Source organism: Cervus canadensis, chromosome 4 (genome assembly GCF_019320065.1).
Source record: "Cervus canadensis isolate Bull #8, Minnesota chromosome 4, ASM1932006v1, whole genome shotgun sequence".
Lineage (NCBI taxonomy): Eukaryota > Metazoa > Chordata > Mammalia > Artiodactyla > Cervidae > Cervus > Cervus canadensis.
In genome coordinates, this window is record NC_057389.1 from 55,776,334 (window position 1) to 55,799,445 (window position 23,112).

A 23,112-nucleotide genomic window follows, 5' to 3' on the forward strand; every position below is an offset into this window, starting at 1 on the left:
GAGGTAAATCATGAGGCAGGGAAATACCTGGGGTAGACCTGCTCCCCCAAGTAGAGAAAGCAAGCCTTTTCCCCCTCCCGGGATCCCGGTCTCAGAAATGCTACCTATCTTTCTGGCAGCTCCACTATGAAGGCATTCACTCATTGGTCATATTGTAACAGTAATAACTACCGTGTTGATTAAGCATAGGGATGCTTCAAGTCCTGTATTCATGGTTTTATGTAAATTTTCACTTCATTATAACCTTATAATTTAGATACTATTTGTTATTCCTGCTTTACAAGTGAGGAAATTGAAACTGAGAAAGGTTCAAGAATTTACCAAAGCGTATAGGCTGAGTGGGAATTAAAATTACATGTCCCCTACCTCATGCCATATGCAAAAATTAACTCAAAATGTATCAAAGACCTAAATGTAAGCAATAAAATTAAAACATCTCTTAGAAGAAAATGTCGGAGTAAATCATGAACTTGGATTATGCAATAGGTTCTTAGGAACAAAAGCACAAGAAATAAAAGAAAAATAAATTAGATTCATCAAAATTAAAAATTTATGTGCTTCAAAGGACATTATCAAGAAAAGACAACCCACAGGAGAACAAATTTGAAAATCATATGTCTGATAAAGGTTTAAAAGCCAGAACATATAAAGAACTCGTACAACTCAACAACAGAAAGACCGATAACTCAATTTAAAAATGGGCAAAGGATGAAAAAAAAAATAAAATAAAATAAAAATAAAAATGGGCAAAGGATGTAAATAGACATTTCTCCAAAGAAGATATACAAATGTTTAGTAAGCATGTGAAAAAAGGCTTGTCATTAGTCATCAGGGAAATACAAATCAAAAACCACAATTAGAAGCCACTTCACACTCACTAGAACCTCTGTAATAAAAAGAAAAAAAAAGTTTTAATCTCATGATACAGAGAACTGTTTGGTGGTTTCCAGAGGCAAGAGGTGGGCAAGTAGGTAAAGACACAAACTTCTAATTATAAAATAAATAGGTCACTAGGATGTTATGGAAACCATGGTGAATATAGTACATAATTATATATGAAAGTTGCTAAGAGAATAAATCTTAAATGTTTTCATCACAAGAAAAAAACCTGTATTGTGTTGGATATTAACTACACTCACTGTAGAAATCATTTCTCAATACATACATATATTGGATCATTATGTTATACACCTGAAACATAATATAATATAATGTTGTATGCCAATTATATCTCAATAAAGAATGTTTAAAAAGAAGCCAGATTATAACAAGTGTTGGTGAAGTGGCAAAGAAATTGGAATCCTCATATATTGATTCTGAGGATGTAAAATGGAGTAGCCACTTGAAAACAGAGGTCTGCATTTTCATTTTGCACTGGGCTTCACAAATTACATTGCTGGTCCTGCAAGCAGAAGAAAGGAAAAGCCAAGTGGGAAAAAACTGGGTACTGGAGGGGCTTCCTGACTGCCACAGAAGGGAAATTTTTGAAATGCAAATAATCAGTCCTAATCCTCTGTACTATAAATCTTGACTGTTACAGAACAGAAACCTAGCTATCTCTGTAACAGACATCAAAACCAGAAATGTACTCCTTAAAAAGACAAAGGAAGGAAGAAGAATATCTGAAGTCATCCACTAATATTGTTCATATTCAGCCAAAGGAAATAAAACCAAGAGTGAAACCCTACTGCAGAGTGCTCAGAGACGAGATCATGAATGCAGCCAGAGATCTCCCAGCTGCTGAAAGCGAGGGATACAAAGAACCAAGTCAGGAAATTCTCACAAAGTCAAAAGTAAAAGGTGATTGTGACATCATGTCATGGCTGCATGTCAGAGGTCACAGGACAGAGGGAATAGAAAAATTTCAAAGCAGTGTTAATAGTTCGGATGAATGTTTAAAGTGGACTAAGCAGAGTCCACTTTGGAGGTTAGGTTTAGATAAAGAGAATTTTTTACTTAATTTTCTTTTTAGACTCCATAAGATTTTTGTAGCTTTGGTTTTATGTGCCTGGTCTTGCATCATTTAAATTGCGCTTTCCCTACATGCCTAATCCTCTGCCGTGCTAAGCATTTTACGTGCATTGTTTCATTTTTACACCTAGGACCCCATGACCAAAGTAATCACATCTCCCTGTTTTACAAATGAGGAAATTGAGGTGCTAAGGGGTAAAATGATTTTACCAGTGTCATTCAGTGGTGACCTATAATATTAGGACCAATTCCTCATCAATCTGACCCTCTCATGTAGTTTGTAAAAGAATTAGGGTTTGTTGAAACAGAAATACAGACAGAATAAAGTCATTCTGGCTTTAAGAATTAAAAGAGAAGGCCCCAGGGAAGTCAGGATTACGGTTTATGATGTCATGATAGGTAGAATGAAAATACAGAGAGAAAGACATCTAACTCCATCCCCTGTCCTCATGAACACTAGATGATGATGGAGTCCAGGGCTAGGAGAGAATGGGATGTGTGACCTAGACCAGAGGTCAAGACCCCGCCATTGGGTAGAAAAGCAAAAGTGAGTCACAAAATATGTCTGGTCTTGTAGGGACTAGCAGGCCTTCCATCAGGACCTGCACTGGTTCGTCCATCACTGGCATCCAATGGTGTCCAGAGCCTTTGCTGAGCTCGTCCCACCTGCCTGGGCGGGGAGGGCAGCCTCCTTTTCAATGGCCATCTCTCTCAAGCATTCCTGAAACAAGCCTTGACATATAGAGGGGCAGCGGTGTGGAAGGGAAAGTCTTGCCCCAACTCTGGGACAGGACTGGATAGTAGCAGGCCTCATCCCAGTGCAGAAGTTTCATAGCTGATCTCCTGTCGTTATATACTTCCTCACTCTGTGGATCTCAAAAAATTTACCACTATCACCTGGAAATCTGAAAAACTGGTGTTTCTTTAAAACAGGGGCTTTGTACTCAAAAATAAAAATTGAGAGCTAAAAGCATAATTATAAATAATTAACAAGCGGAGCACTATTCATGTCCCATGCCCCACTCTAAATGTTCTGCAAGGACTAAGCTAAACATGACAGTAACCCTGTAACGTATTACCATCATCATCATCCCTATTTTAAAGCTAAGGAGACTGATCACAGAGAAGTTAAGTGGCTTGCCATGGTCACACAGATAGGAAATTACAAAGCCAGGCTTTGAACCCAGGCAATTGGAGTCCTGAGCCCACGTTATTAACCCTAATACTATGCTTAGATCAGGTTAACACTTTGCCCAAGGAAAGTGCTCAGGTCTGTGAGGAGAAATAGCCAGACTAACCAATGTGGCCAGCTTCCCTGGTCAGTACAGCTCAAACAATACCTCAGGTCATCCCAGGGTTATATAAAAACAGACTCCTAAAAAGGCTTGCAGTGGCTGACAGTATAAAAATGTTTTCTGTGCTTCTGATCCAAGGTAAAATTTGATTTACAATAATAGGCACAGAATGATCATGTTTATACTTGCAACCTGGCACTTTATTATTATTCCCCTGAATAACAGTGAAAAGAGTTTTGTAACCCCAAGGTAACATGGCACTGTAAGAAGGAAAAAGGGGTGAGATTTAGCAGCAGCTGCCATCATAAATCAGCATATGGCTGTTTCTCTCAGAGCTCCGGGCTCAACTCTTGGCTGTCATAAACTTATAAAGGGGAGCCCCATGAGAATTTATGTAACGATGGGAAGACTCATTTTCCTTCCTGCAAGAATCTTTCTGAAGCAAGGTGAGAATTAGGCTGATTAGATTCTATGTGAAGAAAGAAAACTAAACCAATGGTTTAGAGGAAAGGAAAATATGGGTCAACTTTAGCTATTTAGCTACTTCTCTTGCCAAAAAAAAAACTGACCTTGCAAATGGAGAAGAACATGCTGAATTCCACCCAATAAATGAGTGACCGGATGACCAAATAAATTAATGAATGTGATCCAAGCCTCCTCAGGGGTAGTTCTTTTAGTGTGAGAACAGTTACATCCTAGAATCACCCAGAAATGCTGAATACATAACAAGGCCAATCAACAAAGTCAGCCTCTGAATATTCATGTACAGATGATGCTCCCAGTCAATATGTTTGATTTTTGTGTTTACTGATAGATTTTCAAATTCACTGTGTAAACCAAAATTCTAAAAATAAAAAGAAGAGGAAAAAGGAAAACAGAGAACTTGTGGTGAGGTCATACTTAACGTCTGGATAGGATTGCCAGATAAAAATACTTAAAGTTTTTTCACTATCTGAAGTTCAAATTTAACAGTCACTCTATATTTTTAAAAAATTTATTTATTGGTTGTTCTGGGTTTACATTGCTGCACGGGCTTTTCTCCAGCTGCGTCAAGTGGGGGCTACTCTCTAGTTGCAATGCGTGGGATTCTTATTGCGGTGGCCACTCTTGTTGCTGAGCGTGGGCTCTAGGATGCTTGAGCTTCAGTAGTTGTGGCTCCCAGGCTCTAACACACAGGCTCAATAGCTGTGGCACAGGGGCTTAGTTGCTCCATGGCATGTGGAATCTTCCTAGATCAGGGATCAAACCCATGTCTCCTGCACTGGCAGGTAGATTCTTTACCACTGAGCCCCCACGGACGCCCCCACCCTATATTTTTATTTGTTAAACCTGGCAACCTACTTCTGGGCTAAGAACCCTAATTAGAAGAGAGGGCTGAAGAGAATATTTGGTGGACATGCCCACACCTGGGAGTCAGAAGGAAGGCAAACCAAAGGGAGAATCAGAGAAGCAGGCAGAAGAGCCTGCAGAAATATGGAAGAACCAGTGTGCACAGAGCTTCTGCTGAGCATTGATACAGATATAGGAGAAAGGTGGGGACCAGGAGGATGCTTGGTGAGAAAGGCCTGATGGCTGCAGAGTTCGCCCTTACCAGGCTGTTAGTGCTTCTAAGAAGCTCTGTGAGCCTGTGAGCTACAACTACTGAAGCCTGCGCATCCGAGAGCCCATGCTCTGCAACAAGAGAAGCCACCATAATGAGTAGCCTGCACATAGCAACAGAGACCCAACACAGCCAAAAATTTTTAAAAATAAATAACAAGTTTAAGAAGCTCTATGTCAGTGGTTCTCAATGAGGTTGGGGTGGAAAAGGGGTGTGTGGTAGAATGACCTATAGTATATCAGAATTGAAACCTACATGCTGGAAGTAGCCCTCTTCTCCTTTGAAGATTAGGGAGAGAGACATAAGTGTAACCCTTATTAACTCAGAATTTATGTGGTCCAGTTTTGGGGGCTGTGTTGTGGTTACTAAAGCACAAAATAAATTATAAATCCTTTCTTGCACTTTTCTTGAAAACCATGAAAGAGTTTACAACAGTTTACAGGAGTTTACTTCTATAAACAGGAGTTTACACAGTTTACAACTATCCATCAGAAAGTCCTTATCATCAACCTACTTCCTTCACAGCCTCAGCTGTTCTCTAAGGTACCCCCTCACAATATCCTCAACCTTCAGCAATTCCCCTCCCCCTCATCTATTTTCCCTTTTATTATATAGATCAGTTAGGCCTCTCTTCCCAGCAAAAAGGTCCGATCGACTTACCCAATCTGGTCCCAAATGATATGAAAGATGAAGCATTTTCAAAGAGAGGGAAATAGAGCTGGCAATTATAAAATTCTCTTTGGCAGTCTGGAAAAAAGAAAAGTATGAATTGCCCTGTTCCTGGTATTTTGAAAAGCTTTTCAAGTGACTATGATACGTGGACCCTTTTGAGAGATACCAGTCTTGATCAAGACACAAAACCTTTCCATTTCCTGAAAAGTCCTCTCTTAGCAAATTTCTCCCTGCTAAGTATTCTCTCTACAGTGGGCCCAGAAATCCACCCAGTTGGGTGGAATTGGACATCTGTGATCTGCCCCCAACAGAGACCACAAACTGTGGGGCAGAAACAGGTGACCCAGAACAAGTCCTTGAGTCTCCCAGTCAATGCCTCAGGCTAGAATGCCTCCAACTTCAATAAGGTTTTGCTGGGAAAAAAAAAAAAGAGGCAAATCTTAGGTGGTCCAGTCACCTCCCCAACCAGAAAGGTCTTGAGAATGAAGCCTCCCAGCTTCTAATGCTACTTTGGTGGTGCATTGATTTGGTGATGGTGACTACGGCAGCAGGTGGGCAGATTCACAGGGTGCCCTGGGGGTGGGAAGCCAGCCCAGCAGGACATTCCTAATGTGGGGAAATGATCTTAGCCTTCGTCCAACTGGTCTTCAAGTCCCTTAAGTGTCAGAGTCCCACCCTGCTGGTCTGACCCCTCAAGGTTCTTCAGGACCCCAGGTATTTAAAGAGATCCTCTGATCCCTGACCCTTCCCACTTCACTCTCCGACCTCCCCCTATAGTGATGGACCCAAGTGTAAGCAACCCAGAGGCTGGTGGTGAACAAGGCCTCCAAGCAGGAAGCCCAAGCCTGCCCTCTTTTTAAAAATATTTCAGACTTAGGGATTTGAAACAACTTCTGCTTCTTTGAATCTATTTTTAAGACTCAGGGTGATGTAGGCTTTCCAAACAAATTCCAGTTTTACCCCTTGACGTGTGGCTGCTAAAGATCAACTGACCCTGCAGCCAAAAAAGAGGAGGAAATATTACTAAATGGGGACCTCATTCCTAGAGACAATAGCCTTTAAAAGCTCTGGTGCTTCCTTTGCTGCCTTTGGATTCTTAAAGGGTTGTCTTAGCTTCCTGCCCCCGACATGAGTAAAACAAACAGAGAACAATAATAAACCACCTACGAAATCCAAAGGTTTTCATGACCTGTGAGTTCATTTTTTGCATCCATGGGTCCCAGTCAAGGCCACACACACACACACACACACACACACACACACACACACACAAATGCCCTTTGAAGAATACTCAAATAAGGGACTTCCCTGGTGGTTCTGTGGTTAAGACTGCATTTTCAATGCAGAGGGCACAGGTTTGACCCCTGGTTGAGGAAGTAAGCAGCATTCCCCCGCCAAAAAAAAGCTCAGGTAAAATCTTGAATTCTATTATCTCTGTGGGTGTTCGGCCACAGTTGGCTTCCCACTAGGAGAAATGATTATCACCCGGGTATAGGTCCTTCCGCTGTACTGCACATAGCACAAGAACAGGGGTCTGGAGCTGTGCTGCTACTGCTGCTAAGTCGCTTTAGTCGCGTCCAACTCTGTGCGACCCCATAGACAGCAGCCCACCAGGCTCCCCCATCCCTAGGATTCTCCAGGAAAGAACACTGGAGTGGGTTGCCATGTCCTTCTCCAGTGCATGAAAGTGAAAAGTGAAAGGGAAGTCGCTCAGTCATGTCCGACTCTTAGTGACCCCATGGACTGTAGCCTACCAGGCTCCTCCGTCCATGGGATTTTCCAGGCAAGAGTACTGGAGTGGGTTGCCATGTCCTTCTCCCTGGAGCTGTGGACATTTGTGAACTCCAGCCACCCACCTCCCTGCCTCTCTGCCTTTGGCCACCAGATGGCATTCTGCAAACGTTCTCCGCACCAGAGCTTCCTGTACCAAAGCTCCCCTGCATTACTCCCAGCTGGCCGCCTTTCCTCCCTCTTCTCCGTTCCTTTGATCCATTTCCCAGAGTGCAGCCTGTGGGGCTTTCTGGAAGGCAAATGTGCATGATCCTGGGCAAGTTACCCAATCTCAATACTCAGCTTTTTCACCCATGGCCTGTTGTGAGGGTGGCGTGGGATGATGTATGTGAAGCACTCAGCACAAGGCTTGGCAGGTAGCTGCTGTTTTCATCATGCAGCTCAGAGCCCTTCCAAAGCTCTCCATAGCCTATAGGACAAAGTCCAAGTCCTTAGCACAGGGCCCCAGGCCCGCCATCATCCAGCAGCCCCCGCTGACATCCCAGCCCAACTTCCTCTTCCTCTGTCCACAGACCCTCCTGTAGGACCATAAGGAGCCAGCTCACCCACCTCAGGCCTCTTCCATCCTGCTCCCTCCCCCCGCCTTGCCTCCCTGCTGCCCACCCACCTCCTCTGGCTCACTCCTCCACATCCTTCTGGGTGCATCTAAGGGTCCTCCAGGAGGACCTGGATCCAGAGCCACTCCACTGGACCCACTTCTTTCATTTCCCCACCTTGACCTGAAACTACGAGTCCCTTGGGGGTCACTCTGTCCTGCTCACTGCCTTGCACATAGCAGGATGAGTGAGGGTCAGGCAGTGGGGCCACCATGCAGGCTACCACCAGAGGACCTGGGGCCCACATTGGCTCTCTTTGCAGGACAGGTAGCCTGGGCCTGCACCCAAGCTGAGGACACCCTGGGAAGTGAGACTTCCTGGCGGAGAAGACAGAGAAAAAAGTGAAGGGACAAATGCAAGACCATCTTTACCATTTGCACTCAGGGTATAAAGCCTGGCAAATAATACCAGGTAAATTAGACCCATGTAATGAGTGCTTTCTCTGTACCAGGCACTGCGCTGAGCCTTCACTTATATCATCTCATCGAATCCTTACCACAAACTCAGGAGATGCAGGATAGCCATGCTCTACTAGAGAAGGAAACTGAGGCCCAAAGAGGTTATGTGACTTGTGCTCTGTCTCCAAGCTAGTGAGTGCTCTGTCTGCCTCCAGAGCCAGGATTCAGACCCTGTGGATTGGATTCAGACCCTGTGCTGTTGGGAATCTCCAGGGAGTAAGGGGCAGGGGGTAGGGGGTGGAAAAGAAAGTACAGAGGGGAGCACAGGTGATGCTTAGGCCAAGGAAGTCCTCATCACGCCATCCAAATGGCCACAAGCCTCCAGGCCAGTGGCCTGACTGGAGTGACTTTTGTCCCAACAGGCACCTCCAGCCCTAAGGGCTGAGCTGCAAACACCTACCTAGGCAAAGTTGGCCCTTAACTCCCAGCACATCAAATGCTTTACAAACCTCTGGACTCAACCTCAAGGTAAAGGGCAAGACTGGACAATGGTGGGGCAGCAGCGACAGGAGGAAATGAGAAGGAGCAAGCCACCTCAAGGCCACCCAAGCCAGCTGCGCCCTTGGCCCCCTCCTGGGTCTCATCTCTGTGACATGACTCTTGGACAAGAACTGCAGTGGGGAGTGAAGAATTGGAGGAAGGGAGGGAAAGGGAGAGGAAAGTGTGGGAGAGGGAAAGATATAAAAACCTCCAAGACCAAGGAGTGGGAGGCTGGGGGATTCCCCGGGATAGGAGCTCAAGCTGGACCAGATGTGGAGAACAATGGGCCGGGAGGCTGGGGAGCCAGAAGGGAAGGGGGAGGGAGGGTGCACTGTCGGGTCAGAGAGGTCATTGTGCTTCAGGAGCCAAGGCCACGGGCACCTTTACGGTCCCGTCTGTGTGGGCAAGGGACTGCCCCACGGCCAGTGCAGGAGCCAGAGGCAGTCCCAAGGCAGGCCAAACTGTGCAGACCACAACACCCACCTCCAGGAACAATGTCATTGCCCATGACTCGGCCAGGCTCTCCACGCACAGTCCATTTCATCCCCAAGATTTCCGCCTGAGAGGTCTACTGTTCTTATTCCCATCTGCACTTGCAAGATGAGGCCCAGAGAGGCTGAGTGACTTGTCCCACATGACCCAGCTGGGAAGTTGCAGCATCAGAATTTGAATCCAGGCAGTTCGGCTCTGATGGCCACTCTCTTAATCAGCTCCGCTTCCCTTGAGACAAAAATGGGTAATGGGGGCAGAGTCAAGACTGAGAGGTAGACAATGGTGGGAAAAGAGGAATGGGAGAGGAATAACGGGAGACGAAGGAAACAAGGAGAGACAAGGAAGGAAGAGAGGCCGAGGCGTGACTCGTCCAGGAGGGGCTCAGGCTCTCTGCTTACTTGGCCACAGCAGGGGCTCCCCTCCCCTCAGCGGCTGCCTTGCCACATGGACAGCACCTTCCCATCCGGCCTGTCCCCAGCCGCATCCTCCTCAGCGGCAGGCCACTCAGCTTCACGGAAACTCTCTTTCTCTAATTGGCATAGAAACTCACAGCCCTCCCTTTTCCTGTAGGTGGGGTTTCCATAGGAAAAAGCTGCTTCTCTGTTTCCCTGGCCCAGCAACTGTTTGGAAGTCAGATCCCCACATCCTGCTTCACTGGGTCAAGTCCCTCTTGGACCGACTCTTGTCCATCACTGGCTGACGGGGACCCACAGTGCCTCTGTACCGGGCCTCCCCTGGTAATTTTACCACATCGGTCCTTGCACCTCTCACATCTCTTCTGATGAAGATGGCCTTTCTTTCTGTTAGTTCCATTAGCTAATGATGGGACAAGGCTGTGCCAACAGGGCTGGGGGCAGGAGAACGGGGCTAATCAAGCCCCTCAGGAAACACTGGAGGACTCGCCCAGCCCCTGAAGGTCTCTAGCGGTTTCTGGATCTAGCGCACTCTGGCGGTAAGCATGATGCGACTTCTGTCACTTCTTCTGGGACTTTTGGGGCCAGGTGGCTACTTGTTCCTTTCAGGGGATTGTCAGGAGGTGGCCACTCTCACTGTGAGATATCAGGTGGCAGAGGAGGTACCGGCTGGCACCGTGATAGGGAAGCTGCCTCAGGAACGGGGCCGGGAGGAGGGGCCTGGCCAGGCAGGAGCTGCCTTCCAGGTCCTACAGCTGCCCCAGGGACTCCCCATCCAGGTGGACTCTGAGGACGGAGTGCTCAGCACAGGGAGGCGGCTGGACCGGGAGCAGCTTTGCCGGCAGCAGGATCCCTGCCTGGTGTCCTTTGACGTGCTGGCCACAGGGGAGCGGGCGCTCATCCACGTGGAGATCCAGGTGCTGGACATCAATGACCACCAGCCGCAGTTTCCCAAAGGTGAGCAGGAGCTGGAAATCTCTGAGAGCGCCTCTTTGCGCACCCGGATCCCCCTGGACAGAGCTTTGGACCCAGACACTGGCCCCAACACCCTGCACTCCTACACCCTGTCTCCCAGCGAGCACTTCGCCCTGGATGTCATTGTGGGGCCCGATCAGACAAAACATGCAGAACTGGTGGTGGTGAAGGAGCTGGACCGGGAAATCCACTCATTTTTTGATCTGGTGTTAACTGCCTATGATAGTGGGAATCCCCCCAAGTCAGGCACCAGCTTGGTCAAGGTCAGCGTCCTAGACTCCAATGACAACAGCCCTGTGTTTGCTGAGAGCTCACTGGCCCTAGAAATCCAAGAAGACGCTGCCCCTGGTACTCTCCTCATAAACCTGACCGCCACAGACCCTGACCAAGGCCCCAATGGGGAGGTGGAATACTTTCTCAGTAAGCACGTGCCTCCGGAGGTGCTGAACACCTTCAGTATTGATGCTAAGACGGGCCAGGTGACTCTGCTCCAGCACCTAGACTACGAGAAGAATCCGGCCTACGAAGTGGATGTCCAAGCAAGGGATCTGGGTCCCAATCCCATCCCAGCCCACTGCAAGATTCTCATCAAGGTTCTGGATGTCAATGACAATGTCCCAAGCATCCACATCACGTGGGCCTCCCAACCATTGCTGGTGTCCGAAGCTCTTCCCAAGGACAGTTTCATTGCTCTCATCATGGCCAACGACCTGGACTCAGGAAACAATGGTCTGGTCTACTGTTGGCTGAGCCAAGAGCTGGGCCACTTCAGGCTGAAAAGGACCAATGGTAACACATACATGCTGCTAACCAACGCCACACTGGACAGAGAGCAGTGGCCCCAATATACCCTCACTCTGTTGGCCCAAGACCAAGGACCCCAGCCCTTATCAGCCAAGGAACAGCTCAGCATTCAGATCAGTGATGCCAATGACAATGCACCTGTGTTTGAGAAAAGCAGGTACCAGGTCTCCACTCGGGAAAACAACCTACCCTCTCTTCACCTCATCACCATCAAGGCCCATGATGCAGACCTGGGTGTTAACGGGAAAATCTCATACCGCATCCAGGACTCCCCAGTTTCTCACTTGGTAGCTATTGACTCAGACACAGGCGAGGTCACCGCTCAAAGGTCACTGGACTATGAACAGATGGCAAGCTTTGAGTTCCTGGTGATTGCAGAGGACAGCGGGCAGCCCCAGCTCACATCCAGTGTCTCTGTTCGGGTCAGCCTCCTGGATGTCAATGATAATGCCCCAGAGGTGATTCACCCCATACTGAGTAATGGGAGAGCCAGCCTCTCGGTGCTTGTAAATGCCTCCACAGGTCATTTGCTGGTGCCCATTGAGAATCCCAATGGCCTGGGCCCAGCAGGCACTGACATACCACTACAGGCCACCCCCAGCTCTCGGCCATTCCTTTTGGTGACTATCATAGCAAGAGATGCAGACTCGGGGGCAAATGGAGAGCTTCTCTACACCATTCGGAGTGGGAACGAAGCCGGTGTCTTCGTCCTCAACCCCCACCTGGGGCAGCTGTTCATCAACATCACCAATGCCAGCAGCCTCACTGGGAGTGAGTGGGAGCTGGAGATTGTGGTGGAAGACCAAGGCAGCCCCTCCTTGCAGACCCGAGCCCTGCTGCAGGTCTTGTTCATCACCAGTGTGGACCACTTGAGGGATTCAGCCCGTGAGCCAGGGGCCCTGAGCACATCGGTACTCACAGTGATTTGCCTGGTTGTACTGCTTGCCGTCTTTGGGTCGATCTTGGCTCTGATCACGTCTATCTGCCGGATGGAGAAAAAGGACAACAGGGCCTACAACTGTCGGGAGGCTGAGTCCACCTACCGTCACCAGCCCAAGAGGCCCCAGAAACACATTCAGAAGACGGACATCCACCTTGTGCCTGTGCTCAGGGGCCAGGTGGATGAGCCTGGCGAAGTCGGGCAGCCCCCCAAGCACGTGGGCGAGGAAGCAATGATGGAAGCAGGCTGGGACTCCTGCCTGCAGGCCCCCTTTCATCTCACACCGACTCTGTACAGGACTCTGCGTAACCAAGGCAACCAGGGAATGCTGGCCGAGAGCCGAGAGGTGCTGCAGGACACTGTCAACCTCCTTTTCAACCATCCCAGGCAGAGGAACGCCTCCCGGGAGAACCTGAACCTTGCCGAGCCCCAGCCTGCTGTAGGCCAGCCCCGATCAAGGCCCCTGAAGGCTGCGGGCAGCCCCACAGGAAGAGTGCCTGGAGACCAGGGCAGCGAGGAGGCCCTGCAGAGCCCACCAGCCTCCTCTGCAACCCTGAGGCGGCAGCGGAATCTCAATGGTAAAGTAGCCCCTGAGAAAGAGTCAGGCCCCCGTCAGATCCTGCGGAGCCTGGTCCGGCTGTCTGTGGCCGCCTTTGCGGAGCGGAACCCTGTAGAGGAGCTCACCGTGGATTCGCCTCCTGTTCAGGTACCTCTCTCTCTGGTCACCCCTGGACCACCATGAACAGCATCAGACCCCATTACCCTCACATACATTCCTTAGGCTCACCAAGTACCTTAGGATGCATTTGGGTGCAGTGGTTCAGCTCTGGAGTCAAAAGAATTTAGCTGTGTGTTCCTGGACAAATGACTTACTGTCTCTGAGCTTTAGTTTCCTTATCTATAAAGCAGGGATGACAGTAAGAGCATCTGCCTCACAGAATTGTCACTTAATTCCTATTGAGCACTTACTCAGAGCACCTGGCACAAGCAGACACACAGCAAAGGCAGTGATTAACAGTACCTGCTTTCATCTCATTTGGGCAATTTTCCCTGTGAAGCAAGCTGGCATGGGCATTACTGCCCCCGGGTCTCAGGGGCTGCCTGAGACCCCAGAGCTTGCCAGCTAGGCCTGCTGGGTAGGGCAATGGAAACAACCTTGGGACTTGGGAGTTTGGCAGATCTAGGTTCAAATTTCGGCACAGTCACTTTAGGAGCTGGGCAACTTTATATTATTTTCTTCATCTATAAGATAGGAGTTGTGATACCAAACTTACCTGTGTCTACCTCCCAGGGGGTTGAAGATTAAATGGGAAGATGAATGGCTGTGTCCAGTGACCTAGGGTTTACTGGACACAAATGGGAAAGCTTTTTCTGGGATGGGGCCTGATCTCACACCCATATCAACTCCTCTGAACCCCAGATCATTTCCCTGTGCCCAAGGCACACTTCTGTCGTGAGCCAGGCCATCAGCTCATGTTTCCTGCAGAGCAAGGACACAGCTTCCTTCCCCCACCTCTTCCCCAGGAAGCCACCTGGAGGTGGCCCAGCTGCTCTTTGAGGAGTCCTGCCCTGGCTCTATGCAGCCCCAGAAGTGTTGCCCAGAGTCATTCATTCATTCACCTATTCATTCATCAAATGCTTATTGAATAAACTCTTTGTGTTAAATATGGTGCTGGTGGTTGCCAGAGACAGCAGAGAGCAGGCCCTGTGGGTGACCATATTGAAAGAGAGAAGGGCACCCAGGTGAGATCGACTTAAGGGTAAGAGGCAGCTTGCCTAATGCTTGTGTCTTTCCAATAGCACAGTGCTGCAGTGGAGTCAGATCTGGGTTCCAATTCCATCCAGCCCTGCCTCTAATTGCTAGATAGCTCCTGTGAGTCTCAGGTGCCACATCTGCAAAATGGGTATAAGAGCATCCTTTTCCTTGGGTTACTAAAGAATGACCTGAGATTAGATACCACTGGACAGTTCATAAGTGCTTATCCTGAGATCTATTACTAAGTGATTTATAGACTTTCACTCATTTAATCCTCATATACACAACCAACACATGACCTGGGTCTTGTTATTATCCCCTGATTTATTGCTGAGGAAACTGAGCCTCAGGATTCCTTAAGGTAGGATGGGAAATGGAGCAGGGGAAGATTTAGGATTTGAACCTGAGTCTGACTCGAGTCTGATTCTAGCTGTGAAATGACCCTGAATGACAGCACATCACCTAGGGGCTGGCACTCAAGGAGTGTCCCTGAAGTATCGACTGTCACTCGAGAAAAGGGAGACAGATACTTTAGGAGGGCTTCTGGGCCTGGGCCAGGAGGTGGGAACGGCTCTGAGGTGGGCAGTGGGGCCCTGACACTCCCAAGTCACAGTGAAACCCCAGTCCCAGCCACCTCCCCTTCCAGACCTCCTCTGAGGTCAGCCCTTTCTGTCACAGCTGCCCAAAGGGCGGAGGGATCTCCTCAGAGGGGAGGTAACCTGGGCCCGGGAGGCAGACACAACATTTCTAGGAGTAACAGCCCAAACCCCTGGACTCTGTGGAGCATTTTAAACTTTCAAACCACCTAATTAATCCTGACAAGCCTGTGAAGGAGGCTGGGTAGTATATTTAGATTCACCTTAGAGATGAGGAAACTGAGATCTGAGTACCTCTAAAAACCTGCCTGTCATCACACAACAAGCTAGAAACAACTTTGACTTGGTCTGTTGCCTCCCTCATAAGAGCCTGTGCGGCCTGGCCCTGAACATCTCACCCACCCCTGTTCCATTCACCAGCCTTTCTGAAACTCCACTGTCTCCTCTGGCCTTTCAGCTTGAGCACCTTCTGACTGACCTTTCACCCCTCACCCAGACCCTCACACTCTCTCCACTTGCTAACCCTCTATGGAAACTCCAGGTCTCAGTACAGGGGCCTGTGATGCAGTATGAACAGAGAAAACATTTGTTGAAATAAGTGAATGACTTCCCCCTGTAGCTACACCCCCCAACACACACAACTCCTTCCTTGTTCTAAACTGGGTGAGGGGCTTTCATCTGCTCCACTTGACCTCTATCCTTTCCCAACTCCGATGTAACCCCCCATAGTAGCCCACATGCCCTATCTCCCCTGACTGTCCTCCCAGGCAGACTGGGAGTTCCCTGAGGGCAGCGACTGGGCCATGATCTCATTCTTACTCCCATAGCAAGCACAGGCCCTGGCACAAACAGGCCCTCATTAAATACTTGTCGAATGAATGAAAGGATGAATAAATGATTCAAAGACACCCTCTGCCTCCTTATAACATAGTTACATCTGACCCACCAACATTGGCTGAGTGTTTGAATACTGCTGAAGAGGGGGATACAACACTTTAAGATGATCCTTATTAAAGTAATAATACATTTATAGTCAGGAAATGCCTTTTCCACACCAATCTCACAGTGTCCACCGGGGGCCGGTCTCATGGGGTCCCCCAGAGGACCCTTATTCTTTCTCTCGGACACCCAGGTCCCGGGAATCTGTAGTTGACACAAAGCCAAGCAGGGAACCTGCCTGCACATGTCCCTGCCTCCGTCACCATCACCGTTCACCATCCCCCAACCAATCCACAAACATCTGAAGCTGGAGGAAAGACTATAAAAAGAAAGCGCCGGCATTGAGGGAAACATCCGGTGAGGAAGTGTGCTGGGTCGGAATTGTGTGGAGTCAACAGATTTTTCCTGTCTTGTAGCAAATCTCCCAGCTGCTGTCCTTGCTGCATCAGGGCCAATTCCAGCCCAAACCAAACCACCGGGGAAATAAGTACTTGGCCAAGCCCGGCAGCGGCAGGTAAGCAGCACGTAGCCCCAACTCTGGTTTCTCAAGCCCCCTCCCCACCAGCCTGCCCTCACCCCTGCAGCCTCTGTGCTGCAAGGAAGGGTGAGCACATTCCAGATGCTGCTCCCCTGGGAGACTGCAGCGAACAGCATCCATCCCCCCACCCAGACAGATTGGTCCTGGAGCTACTGTATTAATAGTATTTACAGGACCCAGAGTCAAGGAAATGACTTCATCCCCGAGGCTCTATCCGTCCTCTGACTTCAGAGGGACTAGACTATGGACTTTAAATCTATAACGTTCAGCCTTCTTGCTCTTGACCCTTAAATATAATATGAAGGTTCCTGGCTGAGGATATGGGTATGTGGGTGTGTTTCTTTGGGCTGTCCTAGAATTAAAGAGACCTCAAGAGGACAACTAATTTAACTCCCTCTTGTTACAGACGGAGAAACTGAGGCTCTAAGTAGTTTGATCCTACCCAGCTACGTAAACTTGAGTAAGTCAGATCAAGCCTCAGGCCTGCAGTTTCTCATCTGTGAGATGGAGGTCGCCACTTCCTTGTAGTGATGGGGTAAGAATTTAGTGACCACAAGTGTTCTAAGCCTGTGGCCCAGTGCCTGGAACAAAGGAGGTATACAAACAATGCTAAGTCCTTTCCCCTTAAAGTGAATTTGCTCAAGGTCAAATGACCAGTGAGTGGCAAAGCTGAGGCTGGCTCTCAGGACACTGACTTCCAGTTCAGTGCTCTTGCTGTGACAACTTATAGTCATTTTGTTTGGTTGGTTTTTGGCAAAAATAGCTAGAAATGCTGTAGAGTAGGGGTGAGCACACACACTCCAGAGTCACCTCAGCCTGCCTTTGAAATCTGACTTCATTACTTAACCTGTGAAAACCTTGTGCACGATGCATAATCTTACAAGTCTTGGTTTTCTCATTTGTAAAATGAGGATGATAACAAGAGAAGCCCTTACAGAAGTGAAAGGTTTGATGAGAAGGCGAATATACCTTGCAAAGCATATGTCTGACTCAAGAGTAATTGCTCAATAAACATTAGTTGTTGTCATTACTTGCAAACTTGCCACCTTCCTGCTGAAATGGCCATAGAGAAAAAGCAGCAAGGACTCCAGGCCTTAAAGGCTGTTAGGGAGCCTTCCCAGATGCTGGGATGAGAAGCCAGGCCTGCCCACTGTGCCGAGGTAGTCCCAGGAACTGGCCTCCTCAGTGATAGAGAGGGGCCATAGGAGGAAAGGCCAGGGAGACAGCAAGAGATCCCATAGTAGACTCTTAGTAGTTTTGGGATGCCTTACCTCAGCTGCATCCTCTATTGACCTGCTCTTCTGGTCTGGGATTTAGCCTCAAACAAGGAGGAGGGAACATTCAGTCATTCAGTCCACCAGGTATTTATCAAGCACCTACTATGTGCCAACCTCTGTTCAGAGCACTGGTGAGAGAGCAGGGAATGACACAGACACAAATCCTTGCCCTTGGAGGCCTCCCTGATGGTCCAGTGGCTCAGACCCCGCATTTCCAACGCAAGGGGCTCAGGTTCGATCCCTAGTCAGGAAACTAGATGCCACATGCTACAACTAAGACCTGGAATAGCCAAATAAGTAAATAAAAATAAATGCTAAGAAAAAATAAAACCCTGCCATCACTGGAACTCATACTTGGATGGAGGGATGGAGAGATGGAAGGGCGACTGCGCTGGATCAACCAAGGTTTACTAAACTCCTACTCTGTACTAGGTAATGAGAAGGAATGGAGGGACAATGGTGAATAATATCTGTGCATTCAGTCACTTCTGTTTGCTGAGTGCTTACAACACTGTGCTAAGGCCTTTACCTGTGACACCTCATTTTACTCCCACAATGCCCTGTGAGGGGGATGTTATTTATCGCTCCCATTTTACAGAAGATGAAACAGACTCAGAGTAGGCAAGAGGGCTGGGATCAAGAAACCCAGGTTGGTCTGACTCTGAAGCCTGGGCTGGGAACCCAGTTCAGTTTGCAGATGAATGAATGCTGGCATTAATAGCAGAATATTCATAAGCAGGAATGAATGAATTTGTGTGTGAATTTCCTCACTGGTGGAATGGGTTGGCTTCCTTTGCAGGAGTGCAATCCCAGACACAGATGGCCCAAGCACCAGGGCTGGTGGCCAGGCAGAACCAGACCAGGAAGAAGGACCCCTGGACCCTGAAGAGGACCTTTCTGTGAAGCAGCTGCTAGAAGAAGAGCTGTCAAACCTCCTGGACCCCCACACAGGTAGGAACTTCCCACTTCTGCCCCTACAGTCTCTTCCTGTGCCCAGGCTTCAGAGGGCTGCTCCAATCCACTGCAGGGAAACACAGTCTTCTCTATTTCTGGAGAAGACTATCAGCAACATTTTTTACTTCCCCTGGAGCTTTAGGTCTTCATTTGTTTAATGACCAGATTTGCCTTTGATTATGCATTTAAAAAGTCATCAAAGAATAGTGAACAATTACTGAGCTCTTGGTGTGTGCCAGGTACTAAGGAAGCATCTTGTAGGCATTATCTCAAGTTAAGCTTCCACACAGTTTTCTGAGGTAGACATTAGGAGTTCCAACTTAGAAATCAGCAAACTGAGGCTCAGAAAGGTAACACAGCCTGCCCAGAATCACCTAGCTCATCAGTGATGGAAGGGAAGTCAACCTGGGCCCACCTACCATTAGGGGACCTCTCTTTACTTCCTACGCCACTCATTTGCATTTCTTTAATGTGTTTGAAGATCTCTTTACCATGAGAACTCAAGAATCTGCTAGCACCCCCATACCTCCCCCCCAACACACATCAGTCAGCCTCCTTCAAGAAACACACACTAAGTCTGACCTACGCTGTGGTTTTCTGTGGCACAGTTAATAATCTACTTCTCATCTGGACATATTCTGTGTGCTGAAGGCATGGCAGGGATTTCCCTTTCCTTGGTTAAAAAAATATAGCTAACATTTATTGAGTGCTTTCTGTGTGCTAGTTCCTCTTCTAAGTGCCTCATGAGAAAATCTTCTGAGATTGGGACTATTCATTATCCCCATTTCATAAAGGAAAAAAAAAAAAAAAACTGAGGGGCCAGGGTTTTAATAATTTTCCCAAGGTTGTGTAGCCTATGGTTATTAACCCAGGCAGTGTGGCTCTAAATTAAAATTAAGTAAAATGAAATCTAATTAAAATTAAGTAAAATGAAAAATTCAGTTCCTCAGTCATACCAGCCATGTTTCCAGGGCTACATGTGGCTAATGGATATTGCTTTGGACAGCACAAATACAGAGAACTTTATAGGACTGCATTGTCTAGAATGTAGAGCTATGAGGTCCATTCCAATAACCAATAGCCATGTGTGAAAATGGTTGGACCAGCTGAGATGTGATAGAAGTATAAAACACACTCCAGAGTTTGAAGACTTAGTATGAAAAAATAAGCATCTCATTAATAATTTTAAAAATATTGATTACATGATAAAATGATATTAAATATAAAAAACTTACATGAATTAATTTCACCTTTTCTTTTTACTTTTTAAATCTGGCTATTAGAAAATTTCAGATGACCTCAGTGCTGGTGTTATAGCTCTCTGCCCCAGCTTTGTTCGGGAACCTGTGGGCTTCGTTCCCACGTGGTCCCGATTCCTCATAGCACAGAGGGCAAGGAGCACAGGAGGATGGTAACAAGTCGGGGAATGAACAGCACAGCAACCGTAGCGGAGCCTGCGCTGCCCACAGGGTGGACCGTGATGGGGCTACTGGTGAATGTGCCCGACACTGGGGTCTCAGCCGCACCAGATAAAAGCCCCGCCGGAGGATGTGATGATGATCATATTTTATTGGCTGCATGAGCTCATTGCATCCTCATAGCCACCTACAAGATAAGTGTGACTATCTCACCACTTTATAAGAGAAAAAAAAGAGGCTCAGGGAGATTAAGCAAGTTTTCCAAGTTCACACTGCTCATAAGCTGCAAAGCTAGGAAATCAAACCCTGGTCTGCCCAGTGCCCACCTGCCTCGGAGTGAATTCACCATCATGTTTCAGCCATTCTCCTACACTCCACTGATTTTCTCATTCTAAGCTTCATTCCTTCTGAAGCTCTCTGACCCTTGTACAAGGAAAAGCCTGATTCTGTAACACCAGAAGAGTTTCAACCTTATTACCCCAGAGTCTCAGGGAACTAAGGTTTACATTTCCCAAATGTCCAGGGTTAATATTTATGTTCATTCAATCATTCAATAAACATTCACTAAGCCCTGGGTGTGGGCTGGACCAGTAGGAAAGGGGCTGACCCTGCCTCACAGCCTGCCTAACCCCGCACTGACAAGGCAAGAACAAGACTCATTTATCAATAGAAACAGCATTTAGCTGTATTTTGGAATAACTGTTCAAAATCACAAAAGTAATATTTGGTTAATAGAGACAAATGTAGATAAACAAAAAGGGAATAAATCATTTCTGCCCGGGGCAATTTCAGCTAACACTTTGACTTATCCCTTTCCAGTCTTTCACTCTATGCACAGATTTTAAACCGGCTCACCTTAAGTATTAAATACATGTTAAAGTAAATGTTGTGCTTTTTTTTTTTTTAAAGATACAGATGCTTAACCACAAGGCCTATGCTTTGTCTCCTCTGCCCTGGCCTCTATCACTGGGCCTGGGACTGGTTTCCTAAGACAGGATTTTCTGTTGAAGAGATGGCAAAAGGAGAAGTGTGATGGTGGGATTTGGGGTCAGGGGGACACTTTTTCACTGCCCCATCCCTTTCCTGGGACAGCTCTTAGGCGGCCAGCCCCTTCACAGGGTTTCCTGCAGCTTGAGAGGCAAAGGTTGCAGTGTCAAGAGCATGCGGTGTTGAGAGTGAGTGACAGTACAGACCTTAGCAGGCCAGGGAAACCAGAACCACAGGTGAGCACCTAGCATCCAGGGAGAGAGGAAGGGCAAGCTCTCCAGACAGTGGGTCTCAGTGGTACAGTTACAGGGGGCTTCCAATCATCAGACCTGTGGGTCAAATCTGGCTTTGGGTGCCTAGTAGATGAATGACTGAACTTCCTGGAACTTGTTTCCTCATCCATAAAATACTCTTGACTTCAAAGGTGTGTGTGGAGGTTAAATGAGATAATTATGTAAATTGCTTGGCACAGAAGTACTTAATAAGCGGTCACTATTATATTATTATTATGAATAGGAAAGGAAGGCAGCACCAAGCCAGGAACTACAGCATTAGCTAAAAAGGGGAATCCCTCCAGCGCCCCCATGCTCAGCTAGTGGTGTCTGTCCTGAGGGAGTGAAAATCCGGGCTGTTCAGGGATGGATGGAGGCCACCTAAACCCGAAACGCCCCCGGAGACTGGGAGATGCTTGAGAAAGAGGCCAATTTCTAATTCTAGGCCTTCCTCCTCCCGCGGCCGCGTCCTCACTCCAGCTCACGAGCGAACCTCAGTCGCTGCCTTCCTGCCTTCCGGCGCGCTTCCCTGTCAGGGCCTCTTCCTTCCCGCCCCCCTCCGGCCGCCCCATCGGTCCCCCCCATTTCCCTTCCCTCCTTTGTCTGGCGCCCCGCCCGTCCGCCCGGGGCTCCGCCCTCACCGCGTCCCCTTCGCCCCCTGCAGGCCTGGCCCTGGACCGGCTGAGCGTCCCCGACCCGGCCTGGATGGCAAGACTTTCTTTGCCCCTCTCCACCAACTACCGTGACAACGTGTTCTCCCCGGACTCTGCGACCTCGGAGGAGCCCAGGACCTTCCAGACGTTCGGCAAGGCCCCCGAGCTGAGCCCGACAGGCACGCGGCTGGCCAGCACCTTCCTGTCGGAGATGAGCTCGCTGCTGGAGATGCTGCTGGAGCAGCGCCCCGCCGTGCCGGTGGAGGCCGCCTCCGAGGTGCTGCGGCGGCTCTCCGTCTGCGGGAGGACCCTCAGTCTAGACCTGGCCACCAGCGGGGCCGCGGGCTCCGAAGGCCCCACGGGCCTAGCTGGAAACAAGGGGGCCGAGAGCAGGACCAGCAGTGGCAGCAGCAGCAGCAGGGGCCAGTGGATCCAGGAACCGGGGACCCCGGGAGATGTTAGGAAGCCCAGGCCTTGAGGATTTTGGGACAGGAACTGGTGTCTCTAATATTTGAACTCACTGACCAGAGGTGGCCTGAGAACTTTAGGGTGACGGAGGCTGCACAAAGCAGGCGGGAGCCCCAGGACAAAGAGCTGGCTGACCAAAGCAACCCGATGTTAAGTGCTGGCTCTACTGGTGGAATTTTTGGAGGAGGGAGGCAGTTTGTGGCTAAGTGTTTGCTGGCAAAACACATGGAAGAAGGGCACAGAGGGTTAATCCTCTTTGCAAAACAGATGCCAAGGAGCATCCCAAGCAGGAAGGAGGGCCTGGTTGCACACTGGAGGGTTGGGGACTGGATCCTGGGGCACCAGGCAAAGCTCTCTGACCTACTAATAAAGGAAAAGTAGTGGGTGGTTACCCTGTTTGCACCTGTCAGGAGGGCAAGGGAGGAGGGAAGAGCAGAGTGAGGGTTCTTTGTCATCCAGTCGCTGGCCGGAGCATCACCGTGGGCCAAGATGGGAGGGTGTACAGTGTTAGGTCAGCGGTGATGGACACAGGTACACTTGACCCTCACTCCCCTATTGCTACAGTACCAAATAATCCGCTTCCAGCTGAAAATTAAAGCTAAGAAAAGCATGAGTATTTATAGAGTATTAACAGGGGCCAGGCACCAGTCTTTACAATAGGATTTAATTTCATTTCCTCACAACCCGAGGAGGGGAGGTGTTATTATCCCCATTTCAGATACAAGGCCATGAGACTTGGGAGAAGCTGAGTGTCTTGCCCAAGATCA

General features: G+C 48.6%; 1 protein-coding gene across 1 annotated transcript; it reads left to right on the forward strand.

Moving 5' to 3' along the window:
- Window positions 1–9,741: 9,741 nt before the first annotated feature.
- PCDH12 (protocadherin 12) lies at window positions 9,742–22,736 on the forward strand. Its single transcript, XM_043465172.1, has 4 exons — window positions 9,742–13,193; window positions 16,195–16,292; window positions 18,393–18,544; window positions 21,889–22,736. Exons 1-4 carry the CDS (start codon window positions 10,314–10,316, stop codon window positions 22,353–22,355), a joined length of 3,597 nt encoding a protein of 1,198 aa, XP_043321107.1. The 5' UTR covers window positions 9,742–10,313; the 3' UTR covers window positions 22,356–22,736.
- The last annotated feature ends 376 nt before the right edge of the window (window positions 22,737–23,112 follow it).